At 38.7% G+C, this 14,412-nt stretch overlaps 1 protein-coding gene across 1 annotated transcript in view; it reads left to right on the forward strand.

Annotated features, from left to right (window-relative positions):
- Positions 1-14,412, forward strand: part of PLXDC2 (plexin domain containing 2) — a 431,731-nt gene that overhangs the window by 236,677 nt on the left and 180,642 nt on the right. The window contains exon 3 of the mRNA XM_068987428.1: positions 6,518-6,587. Coding sequence (XP_068843529.1) covers positions 6,518-6,587 — 70 coding nt within the window. The remainder of the gene's footprint in view (positions 1-6,517; positions 6,588-14,412) is intronic.

Below are 14,412 nucleotides of genomic sequence, written 5' to 3' on the forward strand. Positions count from 1 at the left end.
CGTAATCGATCAGAGGGGCTTCCCTGGTGGTCTAGTGGTTAAGACTCCCCCTTCCAAAGCAGGGGGTTGAGTTCCATCCCTGGTGGAAGAACTAAGATTCTACAAGCTGCATGGCATAGCTAAAAACAAAGAAATCTATTAATATGGCCCTAATTTCCTCTGATAGTCTATTCCCCACAGTGATTGCATGGGGCAAGTTGTAGAAGAGCATGATTCGGTTTCAAAACCCACAGTCATATGTGGCTGTACCCGCTATAAATTTGCAGCACACCACCTAGCACCTATTTACCTACTTCTACAAGCTTTTCAAAGAACGCTTCACAAGTTTCTTCTCCCCCATATGATACTTCTTATGCCTGTCTCAGAATTATGATACCTCTCCTGTCAAATAGTTCACTTTCTGCCAAGTATAAGGAATTAGCAAATTCAGTTGATTTTATTTATGTCACACATGTGTTTTACAGTTTCGCTTTTGAGTTTTTATTTTACATTTTGCTCTATTACTTCATTTATTGTCTTTACATGAGAATTTTCTAAACACTTCTTCCTTTTATGTTGTGTGTGTATGCATGCATGCTCAGTCACTCAGTCATATCTGACTCTTTGCAACTCCATGAACGGTAGCCCACCAGGCTCCTCTGTCCATGGGATTCTCCAGGATCATTCTCTACATAGAATTATAATTCTTGTGTTATTAAAAAAGAATTAGCAGAGATCATAATAATTAGAACCCAGATGGCAACAAGCATAAGAAAAATATGTATAAAGAATACCAGAGTAGGTTGCCGGAGAAGCCGATGGCACTTCACTCCAGTACTCTTGCCTGGAAAACCCCATGGACGGAGGAGCCTGGTAGGCAGCAGTCCATGGGGTCGCTGAGGGTCGGACACGACTGAGCGACTTCACTTTCACTTTTCACTTTCATGCATTGGAGAAGGAAATGGCAACCCACTCCAGTGTTCTTGCCTGGAGAATCCCAGGGATGGGGGAGCCTGGTGGGCTGCCGTCCATGGGGTCGCACAGAGTCAGACACGACTGAAGCGACTCAGCAGCAGCAGCAGCAGAGTAGGTCACCATTTTCCTCCTCCAGGGGATTTTCCTGACCTAGGGATTGAACCTGCATCTCCTGCATTGGCAGGCGATTCTTTACCACTGAGCCACCTGTGAAGCCCTCCTTTTACCTTAGATATTTCTTACGGGATGAGATCCCAAATAGGAAAGTGTTCACCATTTGTGTCATCTTCATCAATTAAATCTAGTAAATTTCAATGTCATGCTTCTTCTTGTTTGCAGTGGCTTTTTGTGATGTTGTCCAGGATTTTGTTTACCTTTATGGTTGCAGAAGAGTTTTTGTTGCGTATTCAAGTTCTAAAAAATTTCAATGATGTGGTTAAGAAAGAAAGAAAGAAAGAAAGTGAAGTCACTCAGTCGTGTCTGACTCTTTGCAACCCCATGGACTATAGCCTGCCAGGCTCCTCTGTCCATTGGATTTTCCAGGCAATAGTACTGGAGTGGACTGCCATTTCCTTCTCCAGCAGATCTTCCCAACCCAGGGATTGAACCCAGGTCTCCCACATTGTAGACAGACGCTTTACCATCTGAGCCACCAGGGAAGTGTAATTAATTAGTGATACAGCAGGTCTTCTCACAACTAACCAAAATAGCTCTTCTTCCTGTATTCATCATCTCAGTTAGTGGGTTATGGTCCACCAGTCACCTAGCTAGAAACCTGTCCTTTATTCTAGACTTCCCTCCCTCACTCCCAACTTGTGTGTGTGTGTTCGCAGTCGTGTCTGACTCTTTGTGACCCCACAGAATATAGCCCACCAGGCTCCTCTATCCATGAGATTTTCCAGGCAAGGATACTGGAGTGGGGTGCCATTTCCTTCTCCAGGGGATCTTCCCAACCCAGGAATCGAACTGGAGTCTCCTGTATCTCCTGCATTGGCAGGCAGATTCTTTACCACTGGAGCCCCCTGGGAAGCCCAACTTTTAATTATGATTTCAATTAATTATGATCCTTCCAGTTTTACTTTCTACGTATATTTTTACCCATCCCTTTCACTCCCGTGCTTTCAGGTCTCATCTGACTAGTCTCGTAATCCCCTTTGAAGAGCTTCAGTGCATCTCCTCTGGGTTAGGTGTCCTCTTCAGGTCCTTACTCTGCTCCTGCCCGGTCCTATTAGTTTCCCCTTCTGTGTTGCTCTCCTGCATCACCTTCTTAACTCCTTGAAGGGAGAAACTGGATGGGCCTTACTCTTTGAGGCTCAGCCTTGGATTTAGTGCCTGGTATACATAAGGTGTTGAATCAATGATTTTTGACTACACGAATGGATGAATGAATAAATAAAACTCTCCTTTAGCTTCACCGAATACCTGTTTTATATACCATGAAAAGAAAGTAAAAGTAAAAGTTTTCAGTCATGTCTGACTCTTTGCAACCCCATGGATTGTAGCCACTGCAGCCCATCAGGCTCCTCTGTCCATGGACTTCTCCAGGCAAGAATACGAGAGTGGGTAGCCATTTCCTTCTACAGGGGATCTTCCCAACTCACTGATCAAACCTGGCACTCCTGCATTGCAGGCAGATTCTTTACCATCTGAGCTACCAGGGAAGGAAGCAATAATGATCCAATTACCCAGGGGTAATTATATGGAATATATAATAATTTAGCTTCAAAGAGTCCCATGAAATCCTAGCGCTTAATCATTTCTGTTTGTTTTAATAATTTGTGTGGATGTGTTGTTCTGTGTCTGTGTCTATATGTGTTGTAAAGAGGGATGATAATTTTCAAGAAGTTGCCATTAAGTGTGATACTTCTTATTACTTTACTTTCAATATTTCAGTAATTAGCAGCATTGCCTTTGTTGTCTTTCAAATCTGGGTTCAAGTTTTGGTGTCCCACTTGGGCTGTTTTTCCCTGGAGAAGGAAATGGCTACCCACTCCAGTATTCTTTCCTGGAGAATTCCATGGACAGAGGAGCCCGGCAGGCTTAGAGTCCATGGGGTCACAAAGAGTCTGACATGACTAAGGGACTGACACTTTGGGCCATTCTTAACCACTCTGATGCTGAGTTAGTTTCACTTTGAAGCAGTTAAAATCTGAACCCATGTGATTGTTTTATGTGTACATGCATATAGAGAGAGTGCTTGATGAGATACGGTAGGAGGTATAACTTTGCAAGAAGTAATAGTAGAACTCTGAGGATGACACTTTGTGGTCCCTCTTGATGTTTTGCCTCACATCCCTTCTGCCTCCCTGAGCTCATTGAAAATTGAAACTATGGGAGGCAGTTTCTAGGATACCAGCTAACATCCCAACTCAAGTGCTGTGTCTCTTCTTTCTGCCTGAGAGTAATCCTGGGGAAGGAGGGAATCATCTGCCCACTGTCAATCAACAGGAGATCGGAGTGGATGGATCAATATCCCAGCCTCCTAACCGCCAATGAGATGATTCTGAGTCATGTTTTCCCTACTTTTTCCCAGAAGGTCTCCAAGGGAGACCTGGCTATAGTGGTAACATATCCAGTAACTGTTACGGGTTTTTCTCTTTTCCGTGTCTCACTTTTCCCCTTTCCTTAGCACATGCTTCCTAGGATCACCTTCCAAACAAACTGTCTGCTCCAAGTCCTTATGTCAGGTTTAGCGTACCAAGGAAACTAGGCCAAGGCTGGAAGAATGTGGGAGCCATGGCCAACCAAGGTTGAGAGATCATTACAGTCAAAAGAGACATCGTGTTGAAGAACCAGAGCCCGGGATTAAGGGTGGCAGTTTCAAGGAAGTAACAGTTGTTCTAGAAGGCTGGCCAGTGTAGAGAGCGTGAAGAGAGAACCATAAGATAGTGGAGACCAATTAGTGGTGGGTCTTAAAACTCGTTTTCACTATTTTTGTGTGATTCCAGGGTCAGTGGGATTCTAGATCGAAAGATTTGGATTGGGGAGTGATATTCTAGATAGTATAGAGAAAAAAAATTCCAAGGAAAATGGAACCAAGACACCTGTAAGCAAGTTATTGAGATGAAAGTACCTATGCTTAGGGAAGGGTGTCAGTAGTACCTGGAGAGAAAGGGGTAGATTTCACAATTATTGAGAAGGTAACACCTTTATTAATTGTCATTGCTGTTAGTGCAAAGCAGGCCATGGTGATAACTAAGGTAAGCTGGTCATTTAGACAGTAAATAGGGAGACATTTCAATCAGTGATATTGTGCTTCAGGATAATATATTAGCAAATTTTTCTGTGAGAACTTACTATGAAAAATAGTCTTTAACTTATGTATTTGTTCTTCTCAGTTTGATTCTAAAAAAATTTAAATATTTGTCGTGGCTGAGAAATTGTCATATTCCTCTGGTTCCTCTTTGGTAGTAATTGATAGAGTTTGTTAGTGATAGATGTTTAAACCAAACTCTTATTCTGGAAGTGAGAATGCCAAATTTTACCAATTTGGCCATGGCATGGAAAAATTAGACTGATGGAGAACAGTATACTAGAGCAAGTGCCTTTATCAAACTGTGTCTGATGTCTTTTTTGAAATATATGATTTTGCCACTGAAGCTTTTATTTTATGGTTATTAGTAACCACTCATTTCAGTCAGTGCTGTAAAAATAGGTCTTGGTGTTCCCATTAGTCAGCAGAAAATAAAAAATGAAAATAAACCCTTCTGAAGATGCAGCTTTCACTAAAAAGGAAAGGGAAAAGAACTAATTGAAAGTCACTGTAAATTTTAAATGATTAATATCATGCCAAATAAGTCATTAGGAATCTCTGATGGATATAAAAAGCAATCATTTGCATAATTGGAAAGAGCTAAATTCAATCTAACTATACTGCTCAATTTTTTTAGCTAGTATGTTGGGAGAGATATAATTTGAAATTGTTGAATTTTAACATAATAGCCTTTTATTATAGGTGGTTTGTACATTCTATTGGGCTCTAAATCAGCCAATTGATTTCCCTATAGATCCTTTTATTTCAGTTGATCATCTTTGTTATAGCTCACTGTTTTTTCTCTCGTTTCTGTCCTAATAATAATGAATCTGATTCATATCATTTCAAACATATGAAAAATCTAGGATTTCTTTTTCTTTGCTTTGCTTTTTGTGTCTTGTTTTTTATCTTACTATACATATGTATGTATGCTACTGCTGCTGCTAAGTCACTTCGGTCGTGTCCAACTCTGTGCGATCCCATAGACAGCAGCCCACCAGGCTCCCCTGTCCCTGGGATTCTCCAGGCAAGAACACTGGAGTGGGTTGCCATTTCCTTCTCCAATGCATGAAAGTGAAAAGTGCAAGTGAAGTTGCTCAGTCGTGTCCGACTCTTAGCGACCCCATGGACTGCAGCCCACCAGCCTCCTCCACCCATGGGATTTTCCAGGCAAGAGTACTGGAGTGGGGAGTACTGGAGTTATATATATATATATAATATATAACAATAAGGTATATTATAAATATATATATATCCAAAGTTTCAGATCTTCTTTTCGAAAAAAAGAGGGGCAAAATTTATGAACTTTATTCCTCGGTCTCTCCAGTTTTCCTCTCTACAAAGTAAAAGTAGCTTTCTAGTAACCAGCAATTTTTTAATTATTGGTATCCCATACCTTTAAAAGTGTACATAAAGTAATTGCTCTCAAACAACACTGGGGGCTAGGGCTGCCAGTCCTCACCCAGTTGAAAATCCACACAGTGATACCTCTGCCTCAAAAACAAAGGAATTAACGAATGACTGACCCAAGGGCAGGATAGAATCAGGACTCAGACCCTAGTCCTTTTGATTTCATACTTTGTGATCTCTAATCAAACTTTTCTCAACACTGCAATAATTTAAAGATCTCTCTAATGAAAACACAGATACTATATTATTGGAAAAAAAAATGTTATAAGTAGAACTGACCAGTACATTTCAAAGCCATGTTCAAGGGTCATTTGTATACTGAATCAGGGGAGTTTGTCACAATCTGAAAAAGAAAAATATCTGCAGGTTTAGATCTGTAGGTGCAAAGTATCTTATTCCATAAAACTGCCTTTTGTTCTATACAGAAGATAAGGTGACTATATAATTGCCTAAAATAAAATATTTTTACTTTTTATTCAGTAAAACTGAACAGATAACATGCTCTACTATTTTGGAGAAGATTAATCAAACAAAAAACAACCCTAAATAAATTGTTGATCGTGATGGTTGACCTGCTTTGTAGTGGACAACTGAAAGGCAGTAGTGATGTTAAAGAGAATAGCTTGATTCAGAGCTGAAACTGTTAGATTCCCTTTGGAAGTGAAGAATAGATTAACAGATCATAACAGCCCAACTTTATTTTTTCACATATTTTAAACAATTAATTATCAGAGGGTAAAAAATTCTTTATTTCCATCCAATATTCAGATTCAAAAAGTCAGCTACAATAATAGTGGTGTAAAGTAGAAGCATTTTTTTTTTTTAGGTAGAAGGCTCTTCATTTTACATTTACTGTTATGCACATTATTGATTTTCTTTTCTGGTTGTTGTTCCTTGCAGAGAGTGAATCTGTCCTTCGATTTTCCATTTTATGGCCATTTTCTACGTGAAATCACTGTGGCAACTGGGGGTAAGTGGTTTTCTACCCATTCACTCTAAATAATCTACAGTTTCACTACAGTTATTATTTTTAATTTACTTCATATTTCAAAAGGGACATTTATTGGAAAAGCCATTGTCTTCTATCAAAAAGTCATGGGTATAAATAAAACCTAAGAAAAGTGCAGCCATTAGGAAAACTTTTCTGCAGAAAAGAAAAAAGATACTTATAATAATTTTCGGCATAGATTCATCTCTGCTGTCTTTTCAAGTTTTCATTCATTCTTGATAATATGGAAGACTACATGAAAGGGAACAGAATTATAAAGAAAAGGTGCATAAGGAAGCTGTAGAAGTGTATCATTTTCATTTAACTTATGTAGTAGATTGAGATACACACAAACACACACACACATTCTATTAGCTTTAGTTATTTGGTTGTTTCCTCTCCATTTAATGCCACCTAAGTTGACTGAGAATTTTAAAAATGAACTCTGAAACTTGGTTTGAATTCTCTTCATTTTATTTTTCTCCACAAACTTTGGAGGTTAGTTTAGAGATTAGCAATAGCCTAGAAATGCAATTATCAGTTTTCCCAGGAGTCAGAAAAATGTATTCCTTGAATGCTACTAGCAGAAATAAGCAAAATGCCAGAGAATATCACTGTTTGCCTAATAAGGAGCAGTAGAGAAAGTAGGAGAAAGAGAGAAAAACATAAAAATGGAAAAGTAAAGAAGCAAATTAAGAATAAATGAAATACACAGATAGGATGAAAAGTCTGTGGATGGCTCATACTAAAGCACCAGAGAGAGTCCCTCTCCTTCACTGGGTTTTGGTCTTCTGGATGGTATAGAAACCGGGTTGGTCACTCATCATATTTCAGTAAGACTTAGAAGTTATATAGGATTCAGAGGAGGATTTGTAATCAGGAATACCAATAATCAAGTAACAATTTTAAGCACCATCTCTCAGCAAAGAAGGTACCTCTGCCTTAGGATCATGTAACCTAGTGCACAAGGTGAAGCAGAATGTGGGAGTTGCTTAGAAAATACAAACGATGAAATACGAGTTTCCCGAGATGATAAAGCTCAAACGTAAGAATCCTTTAAGACTTAATAGAAAAATTACTTAAGATATTTCTTGAAGGAAGTTAGAATTTCTGTGATTGTGCAGGGAAAGAAGAGTAAGTCACAGGGAAGAATATCTTGAATAAATACTATACAGAAGAGAAAATTTGGTGGAGTATTTTGAGATAGTAAATAACCGAATTTGAATGAAGCTGGGTATGTAGGCTTAAAAAAAAAATGTTAAGATGTGAAAAGCAGGTTGGGACAATTTTGCATACTGCCTAAAGAGTCAGTTAGAGTCACAAGTCATTATCTGAGTTCAGTTCAGTTCAGTCGCTCAGTTGTGTCCGAATCTTTGTGACCCCATGAATCGCAGCACACCAGGCATCCCTGTCCATCATCAACTCCCGGAGTTCACTCAAACTCACGTCCATCGAGTCCATGATGCCATCCAGCCATCTCAACCCTTCTCCTCCTGCCCCCAATCCCTCCCAGCATCAAAGTCTTTTCCAATGAGTCAACTCTTCGCATGAGGTGGCCAAAGTACTGGAGATTCAGCTTCAGCATCATTCCCTTCAAAGAAATCCCAGGGCTGATCTCCTTCAGAATGGACTGGTTGGGTCTCCTTGCAGTCCAAGGGACTCTCAAGAGTCTTCTCCAACACCACAGTTCAAAAGCATCAATTCTTTGGTGCTCAGGTTTCTTCACAGTCCAACTCTCACATCCATACATGACCACGAAAAACCTTAGCCTTGACTACATGGAGCTTTGTTGGCAAAGTAATGGCTCTGCTTTTCAATGTGCTATCTAGGTTGGTCATAACTTTCCTTCCAAGGAGTAAGCGTCTTTTAATTTCATGGCTCCAATCACCATCTGCAGTGATTTTGGAGCCCAAAAAATAAAGTCTGACACTGTTTCCACTGTTTCCCCATCTATTTCCCATGAAGTGATGGGACCAGATGCCATGATCTTTGTTTTCTGAATGTTGAGCTTTAAGCCAACTTTTTCACGCTCCTCTTTCACTTTCATCAAGAGGCTCTTTAGTTCCTCTTCACTTTCTGCCATAAACGTGGTGTCATCTGCATATCTGAGGTTATTGATACTTATCCCCGCAATCTTAATTCCAGCTTGTGCTTCTTCCAGCCCAGCATTTCTCATGATGTACTCTGCATATAAGTTAAATAAGCCGGGTGACAATATACAGCCTTGACGTACTCCTTTTCCTATTTGAAACCAGTCTGTTGATCCATGTCCAGTTCTAACTGTTGTTTCCTGACCTGCATACAGGTTTCTCAAGAGGCAGGTCAGGTTGTCTGGTATTCCCATCTCTTTCAGAATTTTCTACAGTTGATTGTGATCCACACAGTCAAAGGCTTTGGCATTGTCAATAAAGCAGAAATAGATGTTTTTCTGGAACTCTCTTGCCTTTTGCATGATCCAGCGGATGTTGGCAATTTGATCTGTGGTTCCTCTGCCTTTTCGAAAACCAGCTTGAACGTCTGGAAGTTCCCGGTTCACATATTGCTGAAGCCTGGCTTGGAGAATTTTGAACATTACTTTACTAGCATGTGAGATGAGTGTTAGAAGACTCTTGAGAGTCCCTTGGACTGCAAGGAGATCCAACCAGTCCATCCTAAAGGAGATCAGTCCTGGGTGTTCTTTGGAAGGAATGATGCTAAGGCTGAAACTCCAGTACTTTGGCCACCTCATGTGAAGAGTTGACTCACTGGAAAAGACTCTGATGCTAGGAAGGATTGGGGGCAGGGGAGAACGGGACGACAGAGGATGAGATGGCTGGATGGCATCACTGACTCGATGGATGTGAGTCTGAGCGAACTCCAGGAGTTGGTGATGGACAGGGAGGCCTGGCGTGCTGCGATTCATGGGGTCGCAAAGAATCGGACATGGCTGAGCGACTGAACTGAACTGAGATAAGTGCAATTGTGCAGTAGTTTGAGCATTCTTTGGCGTTGCCTTTCTTTGGGAAAGTCCTTTATTAGATAAGTGGTAAACTTAAGAAGCAGAACCAAGATTATAAGTGGAATCTAAAAAAAAAAAATGAGACAAATGAACTTACTGACAAAACAGAAAGAAACTCACAGACTTAGAAAACACACTCATGATAGCTGGGGGAAGGGATAGTTAAGGATTTGGGGAAGGTTATGTACACACTACCATATTTAAAATGAATAACCAACAAAAATCTACTGTATAGCACATGGAATTATGTTCAATGTTATGTGTCAACATGGATGGGAGGGGTGTTTGGGAGAGAATGGATACATGTATATGTATGGCTGAGTCCCTTCACTGTTCACCTGAAACAACATTAACAACACTGTTAATTGGCTATAATCCAATATAAAATGCTTTTGTTGTTAAAAAAATAAAAACACAAAGCAGAATCAAGATACTTTGTAATGCCTTAAAGTATAAAAAGACTGAAGTTAGTGCATATAGTTGAAAGTGTGAAAAATATTGAGGACCTTGGTAATTCTGTGGCTTCAAACCATAGGAGAGAAATGATGCTATTAACAAAATTTACAAACTCTAAGCAGAAGAACTGGTTTTAAGGCTTCAGTCCAGAAGCTATTATATTTTGTGTAAAAAAGGACTATATATAAGTAAAATTTATACACAGATTCTGTCTTAGTGAGTTCACTGTGTATTTCTGTGCTAGTATATTGCCAGGCATTTAATAGACATTTTAATTAATATGTTGAAGGACTGAATGAAAAGGAGAAAGGCAAATTAAAAGATTTTTCCTATAAATCATGAATTACTTCATGTCCACTCACATCTTTAAAGTATGATATAAATATGGTTATCTCATAATATGAACATTAAGCATGTTTTCTGAGACTTAGGTTACCAGTGTTCTACTGAATTTTTAAAAGTAAATCATTAATTATGTTTGTTCAAAATCTGTACACACAGTGGTGAAAATATGGGCAGCTTTGCATTTTCAGTTTCTCAAATCATTTTATCTTTAAAAGTCATGTCAGCAATTTAGCCAATATGAAGTAAGATTTCCCTTAGCTGAGTTGGTAGGAAAAAACCAAACAGATGGCTATATCATGTTTATTGCTTCAAAATACCTTTTTTCTTTGCAAAGATCCTCAAAATAAGTGAAAAATCTGCTGTCTTGAATGATTTGTATCTTCTTTGATGAAAACAATAATGGAAAAAAACCCTTTTCTATTTTTTGTTTAAGAAATGCTAGTAAGGCACTTGCATATATGAATCCATACCCTGTTTAGACACTGACCTAGGCTTCTCCAAAATGGAACCAGAATCTCTTATAAAAGTTTTCAACTAAATAAATAGCTTGTCTACACCTCCATTGTGTATTTATTCAATCAATTTTGGTTGAGTCCCTCTGTGAAAGACACAGTACATAACATTACTACTTTGGTTTGTATAGAGAAGAATAAACTGTGGTTCCTCCAGGAGCTTAGAATCTAAGAAGAGGAAGGATTATGTGACTAAGCAATAAGATAAGGTTGACTGTGAGTGTTGGAGGATCAGAAAGGTGCTCCAAGAGAGGGTCATCCTTATTGAGCAAATCAGAAACAGGTTTGTAAAAAAAAGCTAACATTTGACATTGGCCTTAAAGGAAGGTGGAATTTTAGTATGCAGAGAAGCACGTCGAAAAGAGGTGAAGAAGGAAGGAATATTCTAGACAAATGGATGCCAAGCTAAGTGACTTTGCTGAGTCCATATTGAGCATATTTGGAGAGCTATCAAGTAAATCTGTTTGTCTTGAGTGGAGACTCAAAGTAAGAAGAGTTCAATGAATGGGAACTGGGAAGAGTGATGTAAGATACTTTTAACTTTAGACATTTGGATGATATCCAGCAAGCACTGGGTTTCTTTGAGTAAATAACAGATCTGGCCTGATCTGGTAATGGAGGATAGGATAAGGTGAGGGGTTTAAAGGCAAAGGAAGAAGCAGGTTTTTCAGTACTTCTAGTGCTTGAAGCCAGTAAAGGGCACATCATTCGAGTTGTCTAATCATTGTGTTTGCAAAGGTTTTCAGGCAATAGGATTCATTAAGACTCAGGTGAGTAAAGCTAAGAACAGCTTGGAAGAGAACTTCTGAATCATAGATTTTCAAGCAGTCTCTTCTGATTAAATAGGTGGTATAAGCAGATAGACCTACCTGACAAATGCTCATCACTTTGCAAAACTAGAGAAAGTTAATTATTAACTATGAAAACCTTATAAGAAAAATAGAAACCACGAGTCAGGTAGACTGAAGTAATAAAGTGGACTGAAGGCCATTGCAAATAGACCAGGGACTGAAATTTTTAAGTAGGAATACATTGATTTCTATGAAACAAAATGAAAGAAGATATTCTATTGATTGCCACTTCTCCCTGAATGTGTCCACAAATTACTGTGACCTGTTTTCATATATGGACTTCCTGGTAGCTCACTGGTGAAGAATCTGCCTGCCAATGCAAGGGACATTGATTCAATCCCTGGTGCAGGAAGATCCCCTGGAGAAGAAAATGGCAACCCACCCTAGGATTCTTGCCTTGAGAATTCCATGGACAGAATAGCCTGGCGGGCTACAGTCCATGGAGTCGCAAAGAGTCAGATATGAGTGAGCAGCTAAATAGCAACAGGATGAATACTTTAATAGGTTCTTTTTAAATTTTAGGCTTCTAAGGTGATCTTTAAAAGCTTCAAAAAGCAGGTTTACATCTGAGGATATAATTTTTTAATTCTTGCAACCATCACTAATAATCATATCTCTTTCATGAGTTCATTGTGGGCACTACATTTAACTAGATGAGAGGAAAGTGAGAGGTGGGAAGAATGGTGATTGATGCCTTACATAATGGTGAAGAGAAAAGTTGACATTATCCAGACAATTCTGACCCCAAATTTTAAGTATGTAGATATAGACTGATTCAAAATGAGTGAGTAGAGTTGCAAGCAAGCCACACATGAGATTAGGAATCAAAGATGACATGAATTAAAAGGCAACCTTGGTTATGTGAAGGTTTACCCTCCTTTCCTTTCTTTGTAAATTTCTAGGTGGAGATATAAGAAGATAGTTGTTCAGGTTTTTTTGCCAGGATATGAAAACAGTTTTATTGTAAAACCTGTTTCACACACATCTCTTTTTCCAGTTTAGTGATATAATTGACATATAGCGTTGTATAAGATGTCAATTTTAGTTCTATTTTCTTTTGTTTGCCAGATGCTAACTAATAAAATGTAAAATGTCCACTAAGTAATCAGTATTTAATATCTGGAAAATTAATGGAATTTTAAAAAGTCAAACAAGGAAAAGTAAAATGTATACAGTCAGCCCTCCATATCTGTAGGTTTTGTATCCTGGGATGCAATCCACTATGGATCAAAAATATTTGAAAAAAATTTGTTTGGAAAGTTCCATGAAGCAAAACTTGAATTTGCTGTGAGCTGGCAACTATTTACATAGCATTACATTGTATTAGCAGTTATTTACATTGTATGAGATATTATACAACCTAGAGTTAATTTAAAGTATGTGGGAGGATATGTGTTGGTTGTACACAAATTGAGTTTCAGGGAATTTTAGTATGGGAGTGGGGCTGTGTCTGGGAGACAGAGGAACAACTGTATCTCCTTTCTTCCCATGCCTCCAAATCCATTAGTACACCTCCCAAGGCGAAAATAAATTAATCTGTGTGTGTGTGTGTGTGTGTGTGTTTTAAACTGTTGTTGTTTATTGTTTAGTCACTAAGTCGTGTCTGACTCTTTTGTGACCCAATGGACTCTAGCCCATCAGGCTCCTCTGTCCCTTGGATTTCCAAAGCAAGAATACTGGAGTGGGTCGCCATTTCCTTCTCCAGGGGATCTTCCTGACCCAGGAATCGAATGTGTGTCTCCCTCATTGGCAGGCAGGTTCTTTACCACTGAGCCACCAGGGAAGCCCCACTCTTTGAGCTATGGTATGAAATTCAGATCTAAACTAATTTCCTATATCTTGTTAATAGTCATTTGTTTTTTTCCCCTTTAAGTCCCTAAGAAGAGAGGTTAAAAAAAATAGTGCATATCATTTTGATTGGGTTTTCAGGAAGTATATTACCAAATCTTCCAGCTTCTATTTTATTCTTTCTTTCAAATAGCAATATTTTAATTGTAGTCCCAAATAATATTTCATGCTTTTTAGAGGTACTTGATTAATAATAATTATAAAAGACTTTTTAACAGCAGAAGAGAGTTAGTTATTACTCAGGATGATTGATTTTAAGTACGAACCCTGTAATCTTCCAAGTATATAACCTCGATATAACAGAACTTTATTGCATCCATTAGCTTTCTGAATCTAGTGAAAAAGTAAATGACATTATTTTGTATTATTATTATCTTTATGTTATTATGTGTATCTAGAGATCTGATACATGCAGGGAGATATTGAAGGGATAGATGTTGGACAAAAGAAAATCCATTCCAATTTGGTTCACTAATTTGAAGTAGCAAACTCAAGTTTCAAAGATTCCTGGATGGAAAGATAAGTTGTGTGATGTCTGCTCTGCTCTCCTGAAAGTCCAGCTCAATTGTCCTTGATAATTTACTCCCCCAGACTGTCTAGTGTCCCTCAGTAGACTGAGCAGATTCACCAACATTACTGAATTTCTTTTCCCTATGGCTTTATGAATTGCATGTTCACAAGCCCATTTGTTTCTCCTGTGTATCAATGCGTTGTCTTTCATCAGCACTGGTTCCTTGCGATTGGGGTGAGGTGTCGCTGGAGATCAGAGTGACAAGAGATGCAGAAAGGGGCCAACC

Source organism: Capricornis sumatraensis, chromosome 15, assembly GCF_032405125.1.
Source record: "Capricornis sumatraensis isolate serow.1 chromosome 15, serow.2, whole genome shotgun sequence".
Lineage (NCBI taxonomy): Eukaryota > Metazoa > Chordata > Mammalia > Artiodactyla > Bovidae > Capricornis > Capricornis sumatraensis.